The 24,529-nt window shown below is 46.3% G+C and overlaps 1 protein-coding gene across 1 annotated transcript in view; it reads right to left on the bottom strand.

Moving 5' to 3' along the window:
• The window catches only part of exd2 (exonuclease 3'-5' domain containing 2), a 53,412-nt gene extending 29,369 nt beyond the window's left edge, over positions 1 to 24,043 (bottom strand). Inside the window, exons 1-4 of the mRNA XM_060828325.1 lie at positions 23,991 to 24,043; positions 21,237 to 21,307; positions 4,549 to 5,052; positions 1,922 to 2,178 (exon numbers count right to left, since the gene is read on the bottom strand). Coding sequence (XP_060684308.1) covers positions 1,922 to 2,178; positions 4,549 to 4,890 — 599 coding nt within the window. The 5' untranslated portion in view covers positions 4,891 to 5,052; positions 21,237 to 21,307; positions 23,991 to 24,043. The remainder of the gene's footprint in view (positions 1 to 1,921; positions 2,179 to 4,548; positions 5,053 to 21,236; positions 21,308 to 23,990) is intronic.
• Positions 24,044 to 24,529: the final 486 nt, after the last annotated feature.

Raw genomic sequence — 24,529 nt, 5'->3', positions numbered from 1 at the left:
GTGGTACATGCATGGAATGAGCTTCTGGGGATGTGGTGGAGGCTGGTACAATTGCAACATTTAAGAGGCATTTGGATGGGTATTTGAATAGGAAGGGTTTGGAGGGATATGGGCCGGGCGCTGGCAGATGGGACTAGATTGGGTTGGGATATCTGGTCGGCATGTCAAACCTGGTGTATTGATATGCACATAGTCACGAACAGTGACAGGTCAGATAAAGAAGGCAGTTTATAAAATGTACAGTACCCTCAGTTTTATTAATAGGGCCAGAGAGTATAGAAGCAACAAAGTGATGCTGAATGTGTATCAGACCTGTTGGACCACAACTGCAAGAGTGCATACAGTTCTAGATGCCGTACAACAGACAGGATGCGAACACATTGGAGAAAGTAGTTTATTAGAATGATACCAGGGATGAGGAACTTCAGTTATCAAGATAGATTGGAGAAATTGTGACATTTCCTTTGGACAGGTGATGGTTAAGAAGGGATTTAGTAGCTGAAGATAAATTGCTCCCTCTCATTAAAGGATTGAAAACAAGAGAGAAAGGCTATAAAGTTACTTGTAAAAATTAAATGCGACGTGAAAAAAAATTGAATGCTTCACCATCTGAAGCATACTGCCTGAAGTGTGGTGGAGGCAGGTTCAATTAAGCATTCGAGAGAACATTAAATTATTATTTAAATAGAAACAATGTGGAAAGCATGGGAAAATAGAATAGACTGTCACTATTTCATCAGTCAGTCAGTTCAGATATGATGGTCCTTTTGTACTATAACAATTCTGTAATTCTAAATTTAGCATTGCTTTACTCAGCAAGGTTGTGAGTGAGTCTGTCTATAGAATTTGTGATTCAGTTTACAGAGGAACCAAGTATCTCATTTGGTTAATCAAATTCTGGATAATCGAATGCCAGATAACATAGTCTAGCCAAACATCGGGACCATACGATCTTGCCAGATAATCCAATATTCAGATAACTGAACATGAAATAATTGAGGTTCCTCTGTATATGAAACCAATTATTACAGAAGTTAAAGTTCATCTCTAGATTAGCCTAAAACACTAAACTGAAGGATTTTTTTTTAAAAATCTAAGTCAATTTTGAAAACAGACATGCATAACCTCAGAAAGAGGGAGAAAGAAAACTCAATTCTGCAGAAAATAATAAAAATGTTTACAAAAATTATTTCACAGGCTGTTCACTGGACATTTACTGGCCATCACTGTTAGTAGTTTTGAGCTACCTTATTGCACTCCTGCAGCCCTTAGGTCCACTTGCGAAGTTATCAGGAAGATATTTCCAGGATTTAGCCCAGTGATAGTAAAGGAACAGTGAAATGTTTTCAAGTCAGAATGGTGAGTGGCTTGGAGGGGAATTTGCAATTTGAACTAAAGGGCACAATTCAGCCTCCTGACTATGTTCCACAATGACATAATGTCAGCAGTCACACAACACTAGGTTATAACCCAAAGGTTTATTTGAAATCACAAGCCTTCGGACACTCTACCCGATGAAGCAGCAGCGCTCCAAAAACATGTGATTTCAAATAAACCTGTTAGAATATAAACTAGTGCCATGTAACTTCCGATTTGGTCCAACCTAGTGCAACACTGGTACTTCCACATCAACGAAATAACTGTTGACCTGTATGTTAACTACATCTGTAATTTTTGCGTAACAAAAACTTGTTGATGCCAGTTCTGAAATTCCATTGCCTCAAAGGCTTTTCTTGCAACTTTATTATGAAGGCATGTTTCCTGACATCAACTCATTTTAAATCCTGATTTTAAGGTATGGCTCCTCATTCTAGAATCCACTACCAAACTCCTTAATTACATTATTCCTTGATTTTCCATAAGCAACCAAATATAGACTTAATCTTTGCAATCTGTCCTCATAATTCAACCCATCACCAACCTCTGGCGCATGGCCAAGTATCTCACATCCAAGCAGCCCCTGACCATAATGCAGTAATCTCGGAATAACTTGCAGCCATCTTCGAAAGCATCAACACCAACTTTTAGAACACTACCATTCCCCAGTAGGTCGAGCAAAGTTTTCGGCATCAAGCGACCATCCCTGGTCATCTGGGGCATGCGGACAAGAAGGCAGAAGCCACTGTAAGATGCAAGCTGAAGGAGAGACACTGGGTTTGGTTTCCCCTTTATAGAAATCTGAAAAATAATTTCAAGATAGCAAGTCAAATAAATGTAATTGTTGCCAGGGTTAAACTAAAAGATTAAAAATTCCAAAGACAGAAATACAACCTACAAAAACAAATCAGCTAAATCCAGTCTACTCACTCTTTCAGGAATGCAAGTTATCCTAACTTCCATCCCAATAACTGCATTATACATGCTTTCAATGTAACCAAATTTCCCAAGGTACTTGACAGAAGCTTTGTCAAACAACATTTGACATCAAGCCTCAAGACCAGAAAGCTTATTAAACACAGGTAGATCTGACTGAATACCTAAAAGGCGACAGACAGACAGGTTTGGGGAAAGAATGCCAAATGTTAAGGATGAGGAAGTTGAAGGCACATCCACCGAAAGTGGAGTGCAGGGATATGAGGATGTACAAGAGGCCAGAACTGAGAGGAGCACAGACAGTAGAAGGCTATAGGACTGGGGGAAATTACAGAAATAGGAGTGAGTGAAGCGAAAGGGATTTGGACAATGTCGAGGTGGTTTTGATCCATCAGGAGTTAAGGTAGGCTTATGAACATACCGTCAAAGGATGAACTGGACAGATGCAAGATACGGTACAGGGAGCAGACCTTGAGTGAACAAAGGGTGATAGCTCAACCAAGAGAGTATCAGGATAGTTGCGGTAACAAAGAGGTGGTAGGGGTTTCTGGAAATGAGAGGTCTTTTACTTAAGCACCCTGCAGACTATGTTTTCTGCACATTCCAACTTTGTTAATATCAGTGCAGTGCTCTGGTTTTAGAGGCAGTGCCTGACATACAATGCTCACAACTCAGTCTACCCTCTCCATAGCACCTTGCATTTAGTAAATGTTGCTTTTGGGTGCTATGGTCGCTGCAGGCTGACAGATGGACAGCCAGACACTAGGGGTGACACGGCTGACCATTCCTTGAGCTGGTAATAAAATATTTCACTCCATCGTAGGGCTTTGCAAAATTGGGTTACAGACTTAAAAATGTGTGGAGAACGCCTGGGATTTAGCACATGGTTTTGTCGAGGTAAGGGGAAGTTAGATAAACATAACGGAGAATGCAATAGAGGTCAAATGAAGTAAGGTATGAAGACGTTCATGTGGAGTATAAATCCGCTAAAATAATTGATTTATTTTCATGTAGTTCTATGCATGGCAGTTCAGGGTCAACTTAGAAGACACAATTGGAAGCAGTTTAATTCAGCTTTAGAAACTGGCCAAGGAGAGAGATGGAGTCAATAGCAAGAGAACTGAGTTTATGGGGGGACTGAAAGCAATGTTTTAGTCTTTCCAATAGTTAGTTGGAGGGTATCATTGATCAGTTAAGGAACACGACAAGTCAGTTTACTTGCATGCGTGTGTAACTCCAAGCATTAGAGTCAAGTCTTCAGCAATACCAGACCACAGGCCTTGGAAAGTCCATTTTCCAAAGGCAGTGTGCTCCACAGAATCCAGTTACCAACAGTTTAAAATGTACCGTTTTATTGTCCATTTTTGAAAATTTTTTTTTACAATATTTAGTACGTTTTTCAATAAGACTGATCAGTGGGTTGTACTCTCCTCTCTCAAGCTGCAAGGTTGGGGCTTTGAAGGTAACTCCAGAGTTCAGCACACGAAGGCATGGCTGAGGTGATATCCTCTGAATCAGCATTAAACTGAAGCCTTGTGTGTCCTCAGATAGACATGAAAGGTCTCTTAGCACTACTAAGGAATTCTCGCTAGCATCCTAGCCAATATTAATGGCTCAATCAGCATCAATAAAGAAAACATGATCTGTCTAGCTATTACCAAATTTGTAGCTGTCCGTGTGCAAGTTGATTACTGTTTTCCCATATTCAAACTATGACTGCACTTCGAAAGTAGTAGTACTTTGTCCACTATTACGCACTGCAAAAATGGAGGAGCTGCATTATAAGCAGAGATACAGTCGGTAACACAGAGTGCTAAGGGAAGGTTTCTCTATAAAACATGTTTTTCAGATGGGTCATGACAACTCTGGAGGAAATGGGACTTGAACCCTGGCCTCCTGGTCCAGAGATGCAGACACTGTCACTGCATCACAATAACCCCTGTGGGAATGTATTATTCAGTGACAGAGTGAACATGCTGGATTAACATCAGTAGATACAGTCAGTAAAACAGGGTGCTGAGGGATGCATACTGAGTGACCATGTAGGGGAGCTGATTAAAATCAACAGAGATACAGCCGGTAATACAGCGTGCTTGGGGACAGGTGACTGAGTGAGTCAGGGACCTGGAAATATAATTCTTAAATTTTACCACCTAATTTCAAGTAATTTGCTTTCAATCCCATGTGGAAAGTGCAGAGCAACAGAAATCGTCAGATGTTATCAATACCACTTACCCATTCACAGTCAATTCCTATGAGAGGGTAATTATCCAGTTCTGACTTCAGCAATGGCCAGGCTTGCTCCCATTCATCCTCTGACTCCACTATGAAGGCATCTGCAGAGAGCAGTTTTCCCACCAGCAAACTGGGATTGACAAAATTGTCTGTGTTATCTATTTGACAAGATTCCTCTCCATCAGTCTGTGTGGTTTCCTCTCTTTCCACACCCTCTACATTCTGGTTCGCAAGAGCCTTCTTCCATTTGGGACTTTTAAATGCCTTCCACAAGTACAGGCAGCCAACAGCAGTACCCAGTAACGTGGCCGCTGTCACCACTAAGGCCTGTGGCCGGGACATGGTTTACCAGTCTTCTTGAGGATCTGACTCCGTCCACACATTACTTGTCAGACGGAAGGGACAGGGTGCAGCTTCCTACAGAACAGTGTCCTTAGTCGAAGCTCGAAGCACTCCAAACAAAGCTACCTGATTTACAATTTTCCAAAGAACATGATCATCAGGCTGTAAAATAAAAAAATAACTTTAGTGTACTTTTTTAGGCGCACTACAGAATCAAAGGTTCGGTTTGGGTTAGCTGGTTTGGAATGCAGCAACAGTGCAAATTTAACTTCCACACTGGCTGAAGTTAGCATGAAGGCCCCACCTTCTCCATCTTGCCTTCACCTGAGGCATGATGATCCTCAGGTTAAACTGCCTGTCATGAGTGCAACATTATTCCAAAACCTATTGTCGAGCTAAATGCCTAAGTGATTCCCTGTTGTATATCTCACCCAAGTCCTTACAATCCATTTTTAATATCCAGGCAAGTGTACTCTAGTATTCTGTTCTTGTTCCCTTTTTATAAAGTTGGTGGCCCTTTGCTAATTTCTAAAATTCTTCCAGTTCTTGCACTTGCTCCTGCTCTTTGCAAAATTTTAAGCTAGTTTTAATCTAACACAACCCTTAGGTTCCTCAGCAGCTGATGGATGGATCTTACTGAGTTTTTGTTCTTGAATACAATATGTTATTGGTAAAGTTTATTTAAATGCTTCCCTCTGTTATTTACCCAATTAAGCACTCCCCTCATATTTACATTCCAGTATAATCTATTTTTAATGTTATGATCATTATTTCACAACTGATTTTTAATACAAAATTACTGATGAACTCTCCTTCAGTGCACATTAATGGGTCTAAAATAGCGTCATCCCACTTGTTCTTCAGCATACTGTTCCAGGAATATGTTATGATAGTATCTCACAAGCACGTTAAGGCCTTTGCTAATTTATCTAATTGATATGAAGTCTAAAATCCCTCACAGTTAGTACATTGCCTTTGTTATAAGCTCCAATTATGGACGGGTGGGCAGGGAGAGAGGTCAAGGCCGAGGGGTGGGTGGGCGGGGAGAGAGGTCAAGGCCGAGGGGTGGGTGGGCGGGGAGGGAGGTCAAGGCCGAGGGGTGGGTGGGCGGGGAGGGAGGTCAAGGTCGAGGGGTGGGTGGGCGGGGAGGGAGGTCAAGGTCGAGGGGTGGGTGGGCGGGGAGGGAGGTCAAGGTCGAGGGGTGGGTGGGCGGGGAGGGAGGTCAAGGTCGAGGGGTGGGTGGGCGGGGAGGGAGGTCAAGGTCGAGGGGTGGGCGGGGTGAGAGGTCAAGGGGTGGGTGGGCGGGGTGAGAGGTCAAGGGGTGGGTGGGCGGGGTGAGAGGTCAAGGGGTGGGTGGGTGGGGTGAGGGGTCAAGGGGTGGGCGGGGTGAGGGGTCAAGGTCAAGGGGTGGGTTGGGTGAGAGGTCAAGGGGAGGGTGGGCGGGGTGAGAGGTCAAGGGGAGGGTGGGCGGGGTGAGAGGTCAAGGGGAGGGTGGGCGGGGTGAGAGGTCAAGGGGAGGGTGGGCGGGGTGAGAGGTCAAGGGGAGGGTGGGCGGGGTGAGAGGTCAAGGGTGGGTGGGCGGGGTGAGAGGTCAAGGGGTGGGTGGGCGGGGTGAGAGGTCAAGGGGTGGGTGGGCGGGGTGAGAGGTCAAGGGGTGGGTGGGCGGGGTGAGAGGTAAAGGTCAAGGGGTGGGCGGGGTGAGAGGTCAAGGTCAAGGGGCGGGCGGGGTGAGAGGTCAAGATTGAGGGGCGGGCGGGCGGGGTGAGAGGTCAAGATTGAGGGGCGGGCGGGCGGGGTGAGAGGTCAAGATTGAGGGGCGGGCGGGCGGGGTGAGAGGTCAAGATTGAGGGGCGGGCGGGCGGGGTGAGAGGTCAAGATTGAGGGGCGGGCGATCAGGGTGAGGGGTCAAGATTGAGGGGCGGGCGGGCGGGGTGAGGGGTCAAGATTGAGGGGCGGGCGGTCGGGGTGAGGGGTCAAGATTGAGGGGCGGGCGGGCAGGGTGAGAGGTCAAGATTGAGGGGCAGGCGGGCGGGGTGAGAGGTCAAGACTGAGGGGTGGGTGGGCGGGGTGAGAGGTCAAGACTGAGGGGTGGGTGGGCGGGGTGAGAGGTCAAGACTGAGGGGCGGGCGGGGTGAGAGGTCGAGGGGTGGGCGGGCGGGGTGAGAGGTCAAGGTCGAGGGGTGGGCGGGCGGGGTGAGAGGTCAAGGTCGAGGGGTGGGCGGGCGGGGTGAGAGGTCAAGGTCGAGGGGTGGGCGGGCGGGGTGAGAGGTCAAGGTCGAGGGGTGGGCGGGGTGAGGTGTCAATGTCGAGGGGTGGGCGGGGTGAGAGGTCAAGATTGAGGGGCGGGCGGGCGGGGTGAGAGGTCAAGATTGAGGGGCGGGCGGACGGGGTGAGAGGTCAAGATTGAGGGGCGGTCGGTCGGGGTGAGAGGTCAAGATTGAGGGGCGGTCGGTCGGGGTGAGAGGTCAAGATTGAGGGGCGGGCGGGCGGGGTGAGAGGTCAAGATTGAGGGGTGGTCGGTCAGGGTGAGAGGTCAAGATTGAGGGGTGGGTGGGGTGAGAGGTCAAGATTGAGGGGTGGGTGGGCGGGGTGAGAGGTCAAGATTGAGGGGTGGGTGGGCGGGGTGAGAGGTCAAGACTGAGGGGTGGGTGGGCGGGGTGAGAGGTCAAGACTGAGGGGTGGGTGGGCGGGGTGAGAGGTCAAGACTGAGGGGTGGGTGGGCGGGGTGAGAGGTCAAGATTGAGGGGTGGGTGGGCGGGGTGAGAGGTCAAGATTGAGGGGTGGGTGGGCGGGGTGAGAGGTCAAGATTGAGGGGTGGGTGGGCGGGGTGAGAGGTCAAGATTGAGGGGTGGGTGGGCGGGGTGAGAGGTCAAGATTGAGGGGTGGGTGGGCGGGGTGAGAGGTCAAGATTGAGGGGTGGGTGGGCGGGGTGAGAGGTCAAGATTGAGGGGTGGGTGGGCGGGGTGAGAGGTCAAGATTGAGGGGTGGGTGGGCGGGGTGAGAGGTCAAGATTGAGGGGTGGGTGGGCGGGGTGAGAGGTCAAGATTGAGGGGTGGGTGGGCGGGGTGAGAGGTCAAGATTGAGGGGTGGGTGGGCGGGGTGAGAGGTCAAGATTGAGGGGTGGGTGGGCGGGGTGAGAGGTCAAGATTGAGGGGTGGGTGGGCGGGGTGAGAGGTCAAGATTGAGGGGTGGGTGGGCGGGGTGAGAGGTCAAGATTGAGGGGTGGGTGGGCGGGGTGAGAGGTCAAGATTGAGGGGTGGGTGGGCGGGGTGAGAGGTCAAGATTGAGCGGTGGGTGGGCGGGGTGAGAGGTCAAGATTGAGGGGTGGGCGGACAGGGTGAGAGGTCAAGATTGAGGGGCGGTCGGTCGGGGTGAGAGGTCAAGATTGAGGGGCGGGTGGGCGGGGTGAGAGGTCAAGATTGAGGGGCGGGTGGGCGGGGTGAGAGGTCAAGATTGAGGGGCGGGTGGGCGGGGTGTGAGGTCAAGATTGAGGGGCGGGCGGGGTGAGAGGTCAAGATTGAGGGGTGGGCGGGCAGGGTGAGAGGTTAAGATTGAGGGGCGGGCGGGGTGAGAGGTCAAGGTCGAGGGGTGGGCGGGCGAGGTGAGGGGTCAAGGGTGAGGGGTCAAGGTCGAGGGGTGGGCGGGCGGGGTGAGGGGTCAAGGTCGAGGGGTGGGCGGGCAGGGTGAGAGGTCAATGTCGAGGGGTGGGCGGGGTGAGAGGTCAAGATTGAGGAATGGGTGGGCAGGAGGGGTGAGGTCAAGATTGAGGGGCGTGCGGGGTGAGAGGCCAAGATTGAGGGGCGGGCGGGCAGGCATGGGGGGGTGGAGGCTGGTGCATGGTGTGCTGCTGCCTTGTCTCCTGAATGGGGAGCAAACTTACCAGAAAACTCCAAGCCCCAGAGGGAATCAATTAACCGAATAATCAATTATCGGAACAAAATAGTGCCTGCCCACCTCGTTCAGATAATTGACAATCCTCTGCACATGGAAAGATACAGTAAAACATGCACAGATACTGCCTGAGGCTAACAGGATCCCAGCACATTACACAGAGCATTGGTGATTAGTTTCTGGATCAGTGGTGCTGGAAGAGCACAGCAGTTCAGGCAGCACCAAGGAGCAGCGAAATCGATGTTTCGGGCAAAAGCCCTTCAGCAGGAATAAAGGCAGTGAGCCTGAAGCGTGGAGAGATAAGCTTGGGGTAGAGTGGGGGTGGGGAGAGAGTAGCATAGAGTTAGCAAATGTGGCTGTGGTACCGAGTTTGTTTCGTGACATGGTTGAAGTGCTTCAGGGCAGAGGAAATTACTTGGGAGTTGCAGTGGGAGAGGGACTCCCTGAGATTCTTGTAGAGAGAGGAGGAAAACTTCTTCAAGGCAGGCATCCTTGCAAGAGGATTCACAGTAGGGTTAAAATCAACGAGGTAAAAACAATGACTGCAGATGCTGGAAACCAGATTCTGGATCAGTGGTGCTAGAAGAGCACAGCAGTTCAGGCAGCATCCAACAAGCAGCGAAATCGACGTTTCGGGCAAAAGCCCTTCATCAGAAATAAAGGCAGTGAGCCTGAAGCGTGGAGAGTTTAAGGTGGTTGGGGGAAGAGAATACACATTAGTAACATCTACTGCCCGCTGGAATATCTGAGTCCAGCCATCACCTTCAATAGACATGTTCACTACCTGAGACTGCTTGTATACAAGTGTTAATACTTCAGATCTGCAGTAATGGAAACGATCACGACCACTGAAACTGACAATGATTTTGTAATGTTTTCTGTAAACAAATCATGCTGTACAAAGACTCGAGACTTGAACTATCATACTACAAAATGTATAAAATGTCATGACACCCAGAGGAAGCTCGCAGCTGACAGCCGTGCTGACGATCATGTCGCTCTCTCTCTCCTCCCGGAGCTCGGGTTTCTTTGTACAATAAACTCTGCCGTTGAATCTCAATTCTGACTCAGAGAGACTGGTGATTTTCCCCACAACAACTGGCACTGTGCACAGGGTCTCCTATTCCTGGTGTTCTGGTCAAAGGCCACAATCGGGGAGCTGGGGTTAGAGACATTTTGAATCTGCAAATGGGAAGAGTCAGACTGGGCCAAAGACACAGTGTATAGGGTATATCATTGTAGTGTGTAACCTGTGTGATAGTACTGGGTTGTGTATAAGTGCAGGTCTATGGAGTGTAAGTGGGAAAGTGTACTAACTGGTGTGATAAGCAGCTGCTTGTGCTGAAACGACCAGAGGACAAGGTAGTGCCTGCTTCAAAAACCTGCCCATAACCAGTTATTAAGAGGGATAGCAACACCCCCACCCCCCCCAACGCGATGGTTGGGAATTGTGGCACCAAGGGCACTAGGTGTTGTGAAGCACAAGTGGCAATGTTGGGTAACATTGGACTCTGTAGTGGCAAGCAATGCAGAGTCCAGTTAGAGCTTAGTTGAAGGTTGGGTGCTGTCTGTTATTGTATTACTCTGACCAAGAGCCAAACTCCAGTGGAGCAGCACGTTACCCAAGGTGGGAAGCATGGACACTGTGAGTATCTGTGATACCCTGTCAGTCTATAGCAGAATCACACAGCTTAAATAGTGGCGGTGGTCGGGAGGGCATAAAGTCCCTCTGGTAGAGAGCACGTCGGGCTTAAGGTAGGTTTCTGGGCCTATTGGGTGGTGTTGGAACAGTCGAGATGGCAGGAATGGTAGAGGTATCCTGGTAGAGAGCAGGACATTGAACCGACATTCCCAGCCAACCTGTAGGTGCCGACTAGTAGTGATGGTCGGCGGGAGGGTAGAGAGCACACCTTGCTAGGAGGCTGCTACAGCCATACGGATGGTGCTGGGACAGTATTAGTTGCCAGGGGATAGAGATGTCCCACTGGTTAAGGACACTTCACTGTTGGTGGTAGCCGGGGGTACACAATCTGTGAGAAGGCAGATCAGGATTTTAAAGGGAATACTGCAGGTTCCCTTATTGAGAAATACAAGTCAGGCAGACGAGCGCTGACAAACAGATGAAGAAAGGGGAGTTGGGATCCACCTTAGATATTAGTACAACAGCGGAACTGGATTGACAAAGAAAAACGAAATAAAACTAAAAAGATAGGGGTAATGTTAGTGTACCAATGAGCAAGCCTAATTGAACAAGTAGATGCCTCCACTAGCAGGTGGGGAAAAGGCCAAGAATGAATAGAGGAGCTGGAGGATAGGATAAAAGAGCTCGAACAAAGATTAGAAAAAGTACAGAAGAAAAAGGAGACGGACTCTCTCCCCTCCTACGAAACAGTACAGCAGGGACAAACTGCTCCCTCAGCAAAGCAAGAGCTGTAACAATATAAACTAGCACCAGTCACTGGGGGGGGGGGGGGAACAGAGTTGCAGCCAAAAGCAAACTATAAACCCTTTACCCCAGGAGAAACGCAACAGATCATGACCTCCCTGGGCTAATTACAGTCCCGAAGTGTAAACACAATGTTCTGGGATGAGCTAGGCAGTATATGGGCAGGGCACTGACTGCACTTGGGGGATATATACCAGCTGGCTGGGCAGCCTGCCCAGCTGGCAGGTGGAGACAGGTAGATGGTGGTCACAAAGCCAAAGCTGAGACAATTTGGGGGGGGGGGGGGGGGGGGGGGGGGGAGTGGAATGAACATTGGACACATGCTGTCACCCCTACAGCCGAGGGAGATGCCCAGCAGGCCCCATTTGCCCATTTTAAAGAAGAGATCCAGCAGGTATTAGAAAATACTCCCACAAACTGGAGCAAATTAACAACCTCTAAACAGCTTAAAGGGGAAGGAGCCTCGGAGTATGGGGAACGATAATATAGGGTATACCAAGAGTGCTCAATACAAGCAAACCCAGTTCATGGGGGCCAGGCACTTATTCAGGGTTTTAGAGACGGGCTGTCTCGCGTCCATCAATCCATCCCGGAAGTAGCAGTGATAATATCCAAAATTTATGACAACCCAGTAGAGTGGGCTAGCGGGGTGCAGCAGGGGGAAGCTCCCACAATAAAAACAAAACCTGACAGAGCAACTTACTGGAACGGAGGCAAAGGCAGAACCAAACCATCCTGCCACAACTGTGGCCGACAGGGATACTTTGCCAGAGACTGTAGGGCCCAACAGGCAGGGAATAGGACAAGGGACAGCATAGAGTACTGCAGCCATTGCAACAGAGCAGGCCATACAGAGGCAGTGCGCTGGAAAAGCATGGGGGAAACCCCATCAAACATCAGTTAAGAATCCAAGCACTGCTGAGTGCCAGCGAACTGCTAAAAGAGGCTGCAGTAATAAAAATCAAAGAGCACCAAAAGGAGCCAGGGAAAGATAGTCCAGGCTGGCTGCAATTTAAAGGGGACCAAGCCACAGACAGAGCAACCCAGCGAACCTTAGAGCAGGAAACCACTGATGAGGTTTCAATAGCAACAACAAAACTAACGGAAGATGATATTCACATACAGCAGCTGCAGGAGGACAGCCTGCAGAAAGAGAGGGAGAGAGATGGAGAATGTAGGGAGCACATAAAGGGGTGGACGATGTCTGGAGGCAAGCAGACAAGGTGGCAGCATCAGCGTGCACACAAAACACCTTGCTGGAGCTGCAACATGAGCTCTCACATACAGGCAGGGAAGCTAAAATAGCAAGTCTCGGGAGAGTGGTGGTGGAACGGAATGGGAAGAGATGTAGATGCGTGGTTTTCGCACAGCACGACCCAGGTAGACCCATAAACGTTAGGATGGGACACCAACCAATGCCAAGGGGACCCTGGGAACATGTCCAAATGGATTTCACAGGGCACTACCACCTTCCTGTGGAAAACGTACTGCCTGTGGGTTGAGGCATTTCCCACCAAAATCTGTACTGCTACCACTGCAGCCAGGATTCTAGCACAGGAGGTAATCCAGAGGTGGGGAGACTCCGATCAAGGGACACATTTCACAGGCAAAGTTACAAACACAATATGCCAGCTACTAAAGATAAAACAAAAATATCATATCCCCTATCACCTCCAGAGCTCATGGGTGGTAGAGAGAATGAACATAACTCTGAAAAATGCTTTAGCAGGGCAAGAGTAATAGCTGGGGGGAAAGCAATTATGATGTGATTAGTCAAGATTTTGGATGCATAGAATGGGGAGGGAAACTGCAGGGGATGGGCACAATTGAAATGTGGTGCTTATTCAAGGAACACCAACTGTGGGTCCTTGATAAGTATGTACCTGTCAGGCAGGGAGTAAGTGGTCAAGTGAAGGAGCTGTGGTTTACTAAAGAAGTTGAATCTCTTGTCAAGTGGAAGAAGAAAGTATATGTTAGATGAGACGTGAAGGCTCACTTCAGAGTTACAAGTTAGCCAGGAAAGACCTAAAGAGAGAGCTAAAAAGAGCCAGGAGGAGACATGAGAAGTCACTGGCAGACAGGATCAAGGAAAACCCTAAAGCTTTCTTTAGTATATAATGAATAAAAGAGTGACTAGAGTAAGATTAGGGTCAATCAAGGACAGTAGTAGGAAGTTGTGTGTGGAGTGTGAGGAGATAGAAGAAGTGCCAAATGAATATTTTTCATCAGTTTTCACTCTGGAAAAAGACTATATTGTCAAGGAGAATACTGAGATGCAGGCTAATAGACTAAACGGGATTGAGGTTCACAAAGAGGTGGTTTAGCAATTCTGGAAAGTGTGAAAATAGATAAGTCCCCTGGGCCAGATGGGATTTATCCTAGGATTCTCTGGGAATCCTGGGAGGAGATTGCAGAACTTTTGGCTTTGATCTTTATGTCATCATTGTCTACAGAAATAATACCAGAGGACTGGAGGATACCAAATGTTGTCGTCTTGTTCAAGAAGGGGAGTAGAGACAACCCTAGCAATTATAGACCAGCAAGCTTTACTTTGTTTGTGGGTAAAGTGTTGCAAAAGTTATGAGAGATAGGATTTATAATCATCTAGAAGGGAATAATTTGATTAGGAATAGTCAACACAGTTTTGGGAAGGGTAGGTCATGCCTCACAAATCTTATTGAGTTCTTTGAGAAGGTGAACAAACAGGTGGATGAGGGTAAGGTGGTTGATGTGGTGTATATGGATTTTAGTAAGGCGTTTGAAAAGGTTCCCCACAATAGGCTATTGCATAAACATGAAGGCATGGGATTGATATAGATTTAGCAGTTTGGTTCAGGAATTGGCTAGCTGAAAGAAGATAGAGAGTGGTGGTTGATGGGAAATATTCATCCTTGAGTTCAATTACTCATGGGATCTGTTTTGGGGCCACTGCTATTTGTCATTTTTATAAATGACCTGAACGAGGGTGTAGAAGGATGGGTTAGTAAACTGGCGGATGACATTAAGGTTGGTGGAGTTGGGGATAGTGCTGAAGGATGGTGCAGGTTGCAGAGGGACAGAGCTAAGCTGCAGAGCTGGGTTGACAGATGGCAAGTGGAGTTTAATGTGGAAAACTGGGAAGTGATTCACTTTGGAAGGAGAACAGGAATAAAGAGCACTGGGCTAATGGTAAGATTTTTGATGGTGTAGATGAGCAGAGAGATCTCAGTATCCACTTACATAGATCCCTGAAAGTTTCCACCCAGGTTGATAGGGCTGTTAAAAAGCGCATGGTATGTTAGCTTTTATTGGCAGAGGGATTAAGTTTCGGAGCCATGAGGTCATGTTGGAGCTGTACAAAATTCTGGTGTGGCCATACTTGAAGTATTGCGTACAATTCTGGTCATCACATTATAGGAAGGATGTGGAAGCTTTGGAAAGTGTTCAGAGGAAATTTACTATGATGTTGCCTGGCATGAAGGGAAGGCCTTATGAGAAAGGTTGACGTGTTTATGTTAGAGAGAAAAAGGTTGAGAGGTGATTTAATTGAGACATTAGATGATCAGATGGTTAAGATAGTGTGGACAGAGCCTTTTTCCTTGGATGGGGACGGCCATCACGAGGGGACATAGCTTTAAACTGAGGGGTAACAGATATAGGTCAGATGTCAGAGGTTGTTTCTTTATTCAGAGAGTAGTAGGGACATGGAATGACCTGCCTGCAACAGTAGAGGACTCGCCAAATTTAAGGGCATTAAAATGGTTGTTGGATAGACATACGGATGAAAATGGAATTGTGTAAGTTAGATGGGCTTCAGAACGGTTCCACAGGTCGGCCAAACATGAACAGTTAACCAGAGCGGCAAAGGACACCAATAAATACAGACAGCTCACAGAATCACTCTCTGAAAGGTACCTGTTCATATGAAATCTGTGCAGCAGAAGACCCAAGAAAAGACCCACAAAAATCTACAGAGGAGGAGCGACACATCTGACTGGTTTTGAAATTTGAATTTTTATAATTGGAGAGTTTTACCGATCAGTATAGTGCTGTAGAGTGGGAGGTAGATAAATCATTAAGACAAAGGAGGCTTACAGTGTTGATAGTTTAATGTTCTCTTTTTTCCCCTTGGAGTTAAACAATAAATTGTTAATTTTTCTTTAAATACTGGGATTTGGTAGTTTTTTGTCACTCATACTTCTACAGATTATGAGGCAAGGTTAGATTTTCTGTGTATCTGGTTTAAATTATCAGAAGAGTTTACCCAGAGTCATAATAGCTGGGGACTCTGGTCTGTGATTTGGACAGGTTTGAATAGATTTGGGGTACAAGAAAAGCCCAGTAGATTTAAACACTCACAGGTTAGTTTCTTAGATCTTTAAAAAAAACGTATGTGAGACAATTTGTTTAATTTTGGTTAAATAAGAAGTGAGAGAAATGGCTTCTAAAACTGCTAAAGAGGTCTGGGGTTTGAAGATGAATCCTAAATTTGTCAAGGAAGTTTAGAAAGAAAGAAAAAGACCTTACTTTTCGAATTAGCAAAGAGGTTAGAATAGCGTTGAAGCAAGGACAAAAGTATAGCAGAAATTGTAAGGGAGTTACTCAAACACTTAAGTGTGTCACAGAAATAGACAAGTGCAGTTAAGTTAGAAAAATTTAACTTACAATTGAGGAAAATTGAGTTATAAGATAAATAAAGAGAAAGGAAGGAGAGAGAAAGAGAAAGAATGAAAAAGAGAGAGAAGAAAGAGGTAAAAGAAAGAGCGAGAAGGGTCTTAGCTGAGCAAAGAGAGAGAAAAAAGGGAGAGAGAAAACGTGAGAGAATTTGAACTGGAGATGTTTCGAGTCAGTCAGCAAAGTCAAGTCAACAGGATGGAGATTAAAAGAAAAGGTAGCGATATATAAAAATATGGTAAAACTCTGCCACATTTTGATGAAAATGATTTTGAAGCCTTTTTTATTTCATTTGAAAAATTGGCTGGGCTGGTGGAGTGATCGAGGACTTGTGGGCAATGCTAGTTCAGACTAAACTGGTAGGCAGAGCTAGTGAGGTATTTACAGCGCTGTCAAATGAAGGGTCAAGAGATCATGAAGAGGTCAAACTGGCTATTTTGAGTGCTAATGAATTGGTACCAGAAACAAATAGACAGTGGTTCAGAAACAAAAGAAGGAATCAGGTCAGACTTATGTTGAGTTCGAAAGAATTAAACATAATCATTTTGATAGATGGGTGCATGCTTTAAAAATTAATAAGATCTATGAGGTTCTAAGAGAAATTATTCTGCTATAGGAGTTTAAAAATTCACTTTCAGAGATGATAAGAATTCATGTGGATGAACATAAAGTGAGAAGAGCAGCAGAGTTAACAGATGAATACACATTAATGCATAAGACAAGTTTCCTAAGGGGTATTACCTGAAAGAACTGGAGAAACAAGTGTTAGTTACTGCTGTGCAGAGTGAGGAATCAAATTAGATGTCGTGGCATTTGATGTGCCTCAAAATATGTTAAACAATGAGGAAGTCCTTGAGGAGTGGGATAGGTTAGCAAACTATTTGTCTCAGGAACAGAGAACACAGTTGAAATGTTTGTTACAGCATTATGAGGTCATATGCAAGAATCCAATGGGGAAGACGAATGCTACTACGCATTAAAGTCACTTTCAAAGCCAGACAGGGCCAGAAAGAAGTGAAAGCCATGCTCAAAGAAGATATCATCAAACTGAGTCAGAGTGAGTGCAGTTTGCCAATTGTCTTAGTTCCCAAACCTGATGGGACTCAACGATTTTGCGTGGATTATCAGAAGGCCGTAACAAAATTGGAATCATACCCAAAACAGAGATTGGAAGACTGTATAGAAAAAGTTGGACAAGCCAATAACATCATAAAGTTGGGCTTACTGCGTGGTTATTCGCAGGTACCTTTATCAGAGAAGTCAAAAGAAATTTCTGCGTTTGAAACCCCAAATGGGCTATATTCAATTCAAGGTGATGCCTTTTGGAATGAAGAACGCGCCCGCCACATTTCAAAGGCTCATGAACAGAGTTGTGGGCTGGCTTAACAAACTGTGTCGTCTGTTTGGACAATGTAGTGATCTTTAGTGAGTCCTGGGAAGATCACAGGGTACAGTTGGCAGAGCTCTTTGAACGACAACGAGAAGCAAAACTTGTAATAAACTTAAACAAAACCGAATTCATGAAAGCAGAGGTAACCTTCTTGGGATTATAACATCGGTCAAGGAAGGTTGACCCCAAGGAACACAAAGACGAAGGTCATCGAGGAATTTCCATGACCAACCTCAAAGAAAGAGGTGCTTCAACTTTTTGGGACTAAGCGGATTCCATCGGAAGATTTTTCTTAACTTCAGCAGCATAGTAGCACCATTTACAGATTTGCTGAAGAACACAAAATGTTAGTGGACATAACAATGCCAGGAGACAATTGACAGTTTAAAAGCAATATTAACCACCGCACCAGTTTTAGCTACACCAAACGGTTTGAAACCTTTCAAAGTTGCCTTATCAATGCTAGTGTCATTGGAATATACTGCTACAGGAAAATGAAATGGAATTGAACTGCCAGCCGGTAATTTTTCAAACAAACTCAACACTCTCCAGAGAAAATAGTCTATGATCGAAAAAGAACTAATGAGTTTGGTAATGGCCTGCCAACATTTTAATGTTTATGTCACAATGTGTCGGAGATGGTTGTATACATGGATCACAATCCTCTTACATCCCTGGAATGCTTTAAAGACAAGAATATTAGGCTATTTCATTGGAGTCTTACGTTACAGACTTTTAATTTACAAATTGTACGTGTTGCGGGTGGTGAGAATGTAATAGCAGAAGCATTATTGCGGATTTAACAGATAAAGTACAGATGAAATTGGTATCTATTCAATGTTTTTTTTATGTGTGTGTGTGTGGGGGAAGAAGTTAACATGAACTCAGATTAAAGTCATACATTTGTTATGGTAATGTGGTTAAGAAATAGAAAAAAACGATCTTTTCATTACGATGGTTCATTTTTGCTTAAGCGGGGAGGTGTTATGAAGGTGTAGGTGCATATTGTACCTTTAAGAGAGAGTGGAAGCTGGCAAAGACTTAACAAGCGCAGAGTATGCTGAAAAATTTAAAAATTTAACATTTGGCTGTGAAACAACTAGCTGAACTGTTACATATCAAATTCGAATTTGGCCAATCAGTTTAAATTATGCCCCCCAAGATAACAAAATCCAATTGAATTTGAATTTTACTGTTTTGACGACATCAAACCAATGAGACCATCCGATGTTTTGGGGTATAAAAATTAGGCATTTTGAACAGTTAGCCAGAGCGGCAAAGAGCACCAACAAACAGAGATGGCTCACAAAATCACTCTCTGAAAGGTACCTGTTCATATGAAATCTGTGCAGCAGAAGATCAAAGAAAAGACCCTGAAAAACCTACAGAGGAGGATCGACACATCTAATTGGTTTTGAGATTTGAACTTTTTGTAAATCTTAATCGGAGGGTTTTATCGCATCAGTATAGTGCTGTAGAGTGGGAGGTAGATAAATTGTTAAGACAAAGGAGGTTTACAGTGTAGATGGTTTACAGTATAGTGGGCGGCACGGTGGCACAGTGGTTAGCACTGCTGCCTCACAGTGCCTGAGACCCGGGTTCAATTCCCGACTCAGGCGACTGACTGTGTGGAGTTTGCACGTTCTCCCTGTGTCTGCGTGGGTTTCCTCCGGGTGCTCCGGTTTCCTCCCACAGTCCAAAGATGTGCGGGCCAGGTGAATTGGCCATGCTAAATTGCCCATAGTGTTAGGTAATGGGTAAATGTAGGGGTATGGGTGGGTTGCGCTTCGGCGGGTCGGTGTGGACTTGTTGGGCTGAAGGGCCTGTATCCACACTGTAAGTAATCTAATCTAATGGTTGTTATTTAATGTTCTCTTTTTTCCCCCTTGGAGTTAAAGAATAAATTGTTAATTTTTTAAATACTAGGATTTGGTAGTTCTTTGTCACTGGTACTTTTACAGATTATGAGACAAAGTGAGATTTTCTGCATGTCTGGTTTAAATTAGCAGAAGGTTTACCCCGTGTCATAACAATATCATTGAATCATACATGAGCCACAACTGGATTGTCCCCTCAAAACCAACTCTGATAACATATTTTTAATCTTACATCAAGCCCATAATAGATTCTTCAGAAATCCCAGTTGAGATTGCTGAGAAGTATCTGTTCTGATTGTATTGCCCTCATTACTACCACACTGTTATGTAGTATTATGACTAGATAGAGGTTGGTGGTATAGTGATAATGTCACTGGACTGGCTATCCAGAATTCTAGACTAATGATCTGAAGAAATAAAAACTGAAAGAACTGCACATGCTGAAAATCAGAAACAAAACAGAAATTGCTGCAAAAGCTCAGCAGGTCTGGCAGCAACTGTGGAGAGAAATCAGTTAACATTTTGGGTTGAGTGCCCTTTCCTCAGAACTGTTCTGAGGGTCGCTCGACCTGAAACTTTAACCCTGAGTTCTCTCCGAAGATGCTGCCAGACCTGCTGAGCTTTTCCAGCAATTTTTGTTTTTGTTTCTAATGTTCTGAGGATGTGAATTCACATTCCACTATGGCAGATTGTGAAATTTGAATTCAATAACAATCTGGAATAAAAAGCCAGTCTGATGACAAAAAACCCATCTGATTTGCTATTGTTATTTCAGGAAAGAAATTCTATATGTGACTTCACACGAACAGCAATGAGGTTGGCTCTCAGCTGTCCTCTAGATATTCAAAGTTTGGGAGAAGATTTGTAGCTCGGGTGCTAGTTGTTGTGGTTCTGTTCGCCGAGCTGGGAATTTTTGTTGCAAACGTTTCGTCCCCTTTCTACGTGACATCCTCAGTGCTTGGGAGCCTCTTGTGAAGCGCTTCTGTGATGTTTCCTCCGGCATTTATAATGGCTTGTCTCTGCCGCTTCCGGTTGTCAGTTGCTGTCCGCTGCAGTGGCCGGTATATTGGGTCCAGGTCGATGTGTTTGTTGATAGAATCTGTGGATGAGTGCCATGCCTCTAGGAATTCCCTGGCTGTTCTCTGTCTGGCTTGTCCTATAATAGTAGTGTTGTCCCAGTCGAACTCATGTTGCACACGCAGATGACAAACAACATGAGTTCGACTGGGACAACACTACTATTATAGGACAAGCCAGACAGAGAACAGCCAGGGAATTCCTAGAGGCATGGCACTCATCCACAGATTCTATCAACAAACACATCGACCTGGACCCAATATACCGGCCACTGCAGCGGACAGCAACTGACAACCGGAAGGGGCAGAGACAAGCCACTATAAATGCCGGAGGAAACATCACAGAAGCGCTTCACAGGAGGCTCCTAAGCACTGAGGATGTCACCTAGAAAGGGGACGAAACGTTTGCAACAAAAACTCCCAGCTCGGCGAACAGAACCACAACATGTCCTCTAGATAGTTAGGGAAACAAAATAAATGTTAGCCTAGCCAGCGATGCCCATACCTCATGAACAAATTAAAAAAATACTTTTTCATTCCCTCCACTTGAATGATATCTACATGGTGGGGCCATGAGCAGTATACTAAACTACCCTGCAGTCTTTGTTGTATAAATTTTAAAATCAGCTCAGCCACGATCTTACTAAGGGGGAATGGAGACTAATCTTTTTACTTTTTATATGTGTTCTCATCCACCCTGCAATCTTTGTTCTCATATAATATTTCTTGCAGACTCATGTAAATGTTCTCCTTTTCCTTTCTTTTTTCAGTTTCTTTGTCATCCATTGTCGAATTCCAAATGGTTTCCAACCTACAGGTTTGCCATATATTCTGGCATCCAAATAAACCATGTCCTCTGAGCTAATGAAATCTTTTCATTCTTCTGTTAACCACAGTTGATTCACCTTCTCTGTCGAGTATTTAGAAGAGTGTATGTTGTAGACTACTTAATACTTTAAATGCTAGCCATTGGCTGTCTACTATCAAATCTTTTAGCATATTTTCCAACTCACCATAGCCACCCATTCATAGTTTCTCGTGTTACTGTTAGATCTTGTTCAGATTCAAGATCCGAATAAACTTTCTGAAATTCAAACAAAGTGAAATCTATCATAATTGCTTAAATGCTCCTTAATAAGTTTTTTTTCCCCCATTACATAATACAAACTTTAAACAGCCAAACATTAAAACAGCCCAACTGTTATTGGTTCTTCAGTGAACTGTTCCAGACTCAGTGAACTGTTCCAGACATCTGTTAAGAGTGTGGTGCTGGAAAAGCACAGCAGGCCAGGCAGCAACCGAGGAGCAGGAGAATTGATGTTTCGGGCATAAGTCCTTCATCAGGAATGAGGTTAGCAGGCCAGGGGTCGGTTGGTGGTGGTGAGAGATAAATGGGAGGGGGGTTGGGGTTGGGGGCAAGGTAGCTTAAAATGCAATAGGTAGATGAAGGTGGGGGAGAAGGTGATAGGTCAGTGAGAAGAATGGAGCGGATAGATGGGACAGGTCAAGGGGGCAGTGCCGAGTTGTAGGCTTGGGACTGTGATAATGTGGAGGGAGGGGAAAAGAGGAAACTGATGAAATCCACATTGATCCTATGTAGCTGCAGGGTCCCAAAGCAGAATATAAGGTATTCTTCCTCCAAGTGTTTGACTGAAGAGGAGGCTCAGGACCTGCATGTTCTTGGTGGAATGGGTGAGGGAGTTGAAGTGTTTAGCCATCCACAGTTGGGTTGGTTGGTGTAGGCGTCCCAGAGATGTTCTCTGAAAGGATCCACACGTTGGCTTCCTGTCTCCCCAATGTAGAAGAGACCACATTGGGTGCAACGGATACAGTAGATGACATTGGTGGAGGTACAGGTACATTTCCATCAGATGTGGAAGGATCCCTTGTGGCATTGGACGGAGGTGAGGGGGGAGATGAGAGGGGAGGTGTGGGTGCAGGTTTTGCATTTCCTGTGGTGACAGGGGAAGGTGCCGAGAGTGGGGTGTACGTCCACCCATGTCATTTACTGTATCCGTTGCACCCGAAGTGGTTTCCTCTACGTCGGGGAGACAGGACACCAATTTGTGGATCGTTTCAGAAAACACCGCTGGGACACCCGCACCAATCAACTCCACCGCACCGTGGCTGAACACTTCAAAATCCTCTCCCGCTCCACCAAGGACATGCAGATCCTGGGCCTTCTCCATAGCCAAACCCTTACCACCTGACGCCTGGAGGAAGAACGCCTCATATTCCACCTTGGCACCCTGCAACCACACAAGGTCAATGTGGCTTTCAGCAGTTTCCTCATCCCCCCACCCCCCATCCCAAGCCCAAGCCCAAGCCCAATCCCAAGCCCCCAACTCTGCACCGCCCTCTTGACCTCTTCATCACTTTTCCCATCCATTCACTCCACCCTCCTCTCCGACCTATCACCTTCTCCCCCACCTTCACCTACCTATCGCATTCTCAGCTTCCTTCCACCCAACTTCGCCCCTCTCCCATTTATGTCTCAGCACCCCGGGCCACAAGCCTCATTCCTGATGATGGGCCTATGCCTGAAACGTAGAGTCACCTGCTCTTCAGATGCTGCCTGACCTGCTGTGCTTTTCCAGCACCACACTCTTGAATTTGATCTCCACTTTCTCCTAGTTGTTCCAGACATTTAGCTTGTACACATTCCACAAATTCATCCTCCACACGTTAGTGATTAGGATTTTGTGAGGCTACATGAAATTCAAAGCTGCCCATTATTATTATATCACTGCCATCCATGCATTTCTAATTTTTGAATTATACTGTGCCCACCATTACATTACAGTTTGGTGACTCAGAAACAAATGTCACCAATGTTTGCAATCCCTTTCTCTTCTTTCCCTCTACCCAAAACAAACTTGATGCTTTAACTGAAGATTCACTCTCCTACTGAACTCTAACCCTTTCTCTCTATCACTCTCTTTCCATCCACTTATCCTGCTCTCCAAAATACCAATATTTTCTGCTCCTTTGCAGTGTAATCTTGCATCTGCCTGTCTCACCTTTCCTAATTCCCTGTAATCCCCTCATTAACCCTTCCCTCATCCTCTCTATTCCCTCACAATCCCTCTAATCTCTCCATTTTCCTCTATTCCTTGTAACCTCTCAAATTCTTCCCCCATCATTCCCTCTATCCCCCACCAAAATTATTCCCTCTAGTCCCCCTCCTGCCATCATTTCCTTCAATCCCCCCATCATTCCTTGTGTTCCCCTTTTCCTCTCTTCCCCCATCATTCCTTCAACTCTCCTTTTCCTCTCTTCCCCCATCATTTCTCTATTCCCCCTTTCCCTCTATTCCCATCAGTCCCATTATCCCCAACTTCCCTCTATTCCCCATCCCATCATTCCCTTTATTCCCACCTTCCCTCTATTCCCCATCCCATCATTCCCTCTATTCCTCCTTTATTCCCACCTTCTCTCTATTCCCATCACTCCCTCTATTCCCCCTTCCCTCTATTCTTCCCCCATTCCCTCTATCCCCCCGCCCAAATTATTCCCTCTAGCATCCCTCCATTCCCATCAGTCCTTCAACTCCCCTTTTTCTCTCTTCCTACATCATGTCTCTATTCCCAACTTCCCTCTGTTCCTCCCCCATTCCCTCTATCCTCCCCCTTTCCCTCTATTCCCCCATTCCCTCTGTTCCTCCCCTTTCCCTCTATCCTCCCCCTTTCCCTCTATCCTCCCCCTTTCCCTCTGTTCCTCCCCCATTCCCTCTATCCTCCCCCCACCTCCCATTATCTTTCCTTTACCTGGAGCCTCTCGTGCTGCTGTTGTTGAACAAAGACAGCGCGCTGGCGGCAGGATGGGCGTCTTGCTAACACACACACTCTCAGTCCTCCCAGATCGTCACTTGGACCTCCCAGTGGTGCACATGCGCAGCGCGCGTGTTCAGTTGGAGCTGATAGCTTTGTCCTGTCCGTCTCCGGTTGTGGTCTTCCTTAAGGCTTTATAATTCACCACGGCCACTGCTTTAAAAGTTCAGGAGTCGATCACTTCCGAATTAAGTTTGGAAACAGGATCCCAGAGAGTGGTCCCAGGGAGAACATGATCCCAGAGAGTGATCCCAGGGAGAACAGGATCCCAGAGAGCGATCCCAGGAAGAACAGGATCCCAGAGAGCGATCCCAGGGAGAACAGGATCCCAGAGAGTGATCCCAGGGAGAACAGGATCCCAGAGAGTGATCCCAGGGAGAACAGGATCCCAGAGAGCGATCCCAGGGAGAACAGGATCCCAGAGAGCGATCCCAGGGAGAACAGGATCCCAGAGAGTGATCCCAGGGAGAACAGGA

The sequence above is a fragment of the Hemiscyllium ocellatum genome, chromosome 8, assembly GCF_020745735.1.
Source record: "Hemiscyllium ocellatum isolate sHemOce1 chromosome 8, sHemOce1.pat.X.cur, whole genome shotgun sequence".
Classification (NCBI taxonomy): domain Eukaryota; kingdom Metazoa; phylum Chordata; class Chondrichthyes; order Orectolobiformes; family Hemiscylliidae; genus Hemiscyllium; species Hemiscyllium ocellatum.
The sequence above is the reverse complement of the archived record's forward strand: the minus strand, read 5'-3'. Positions and strand labels throughout refer to the sequence as shown.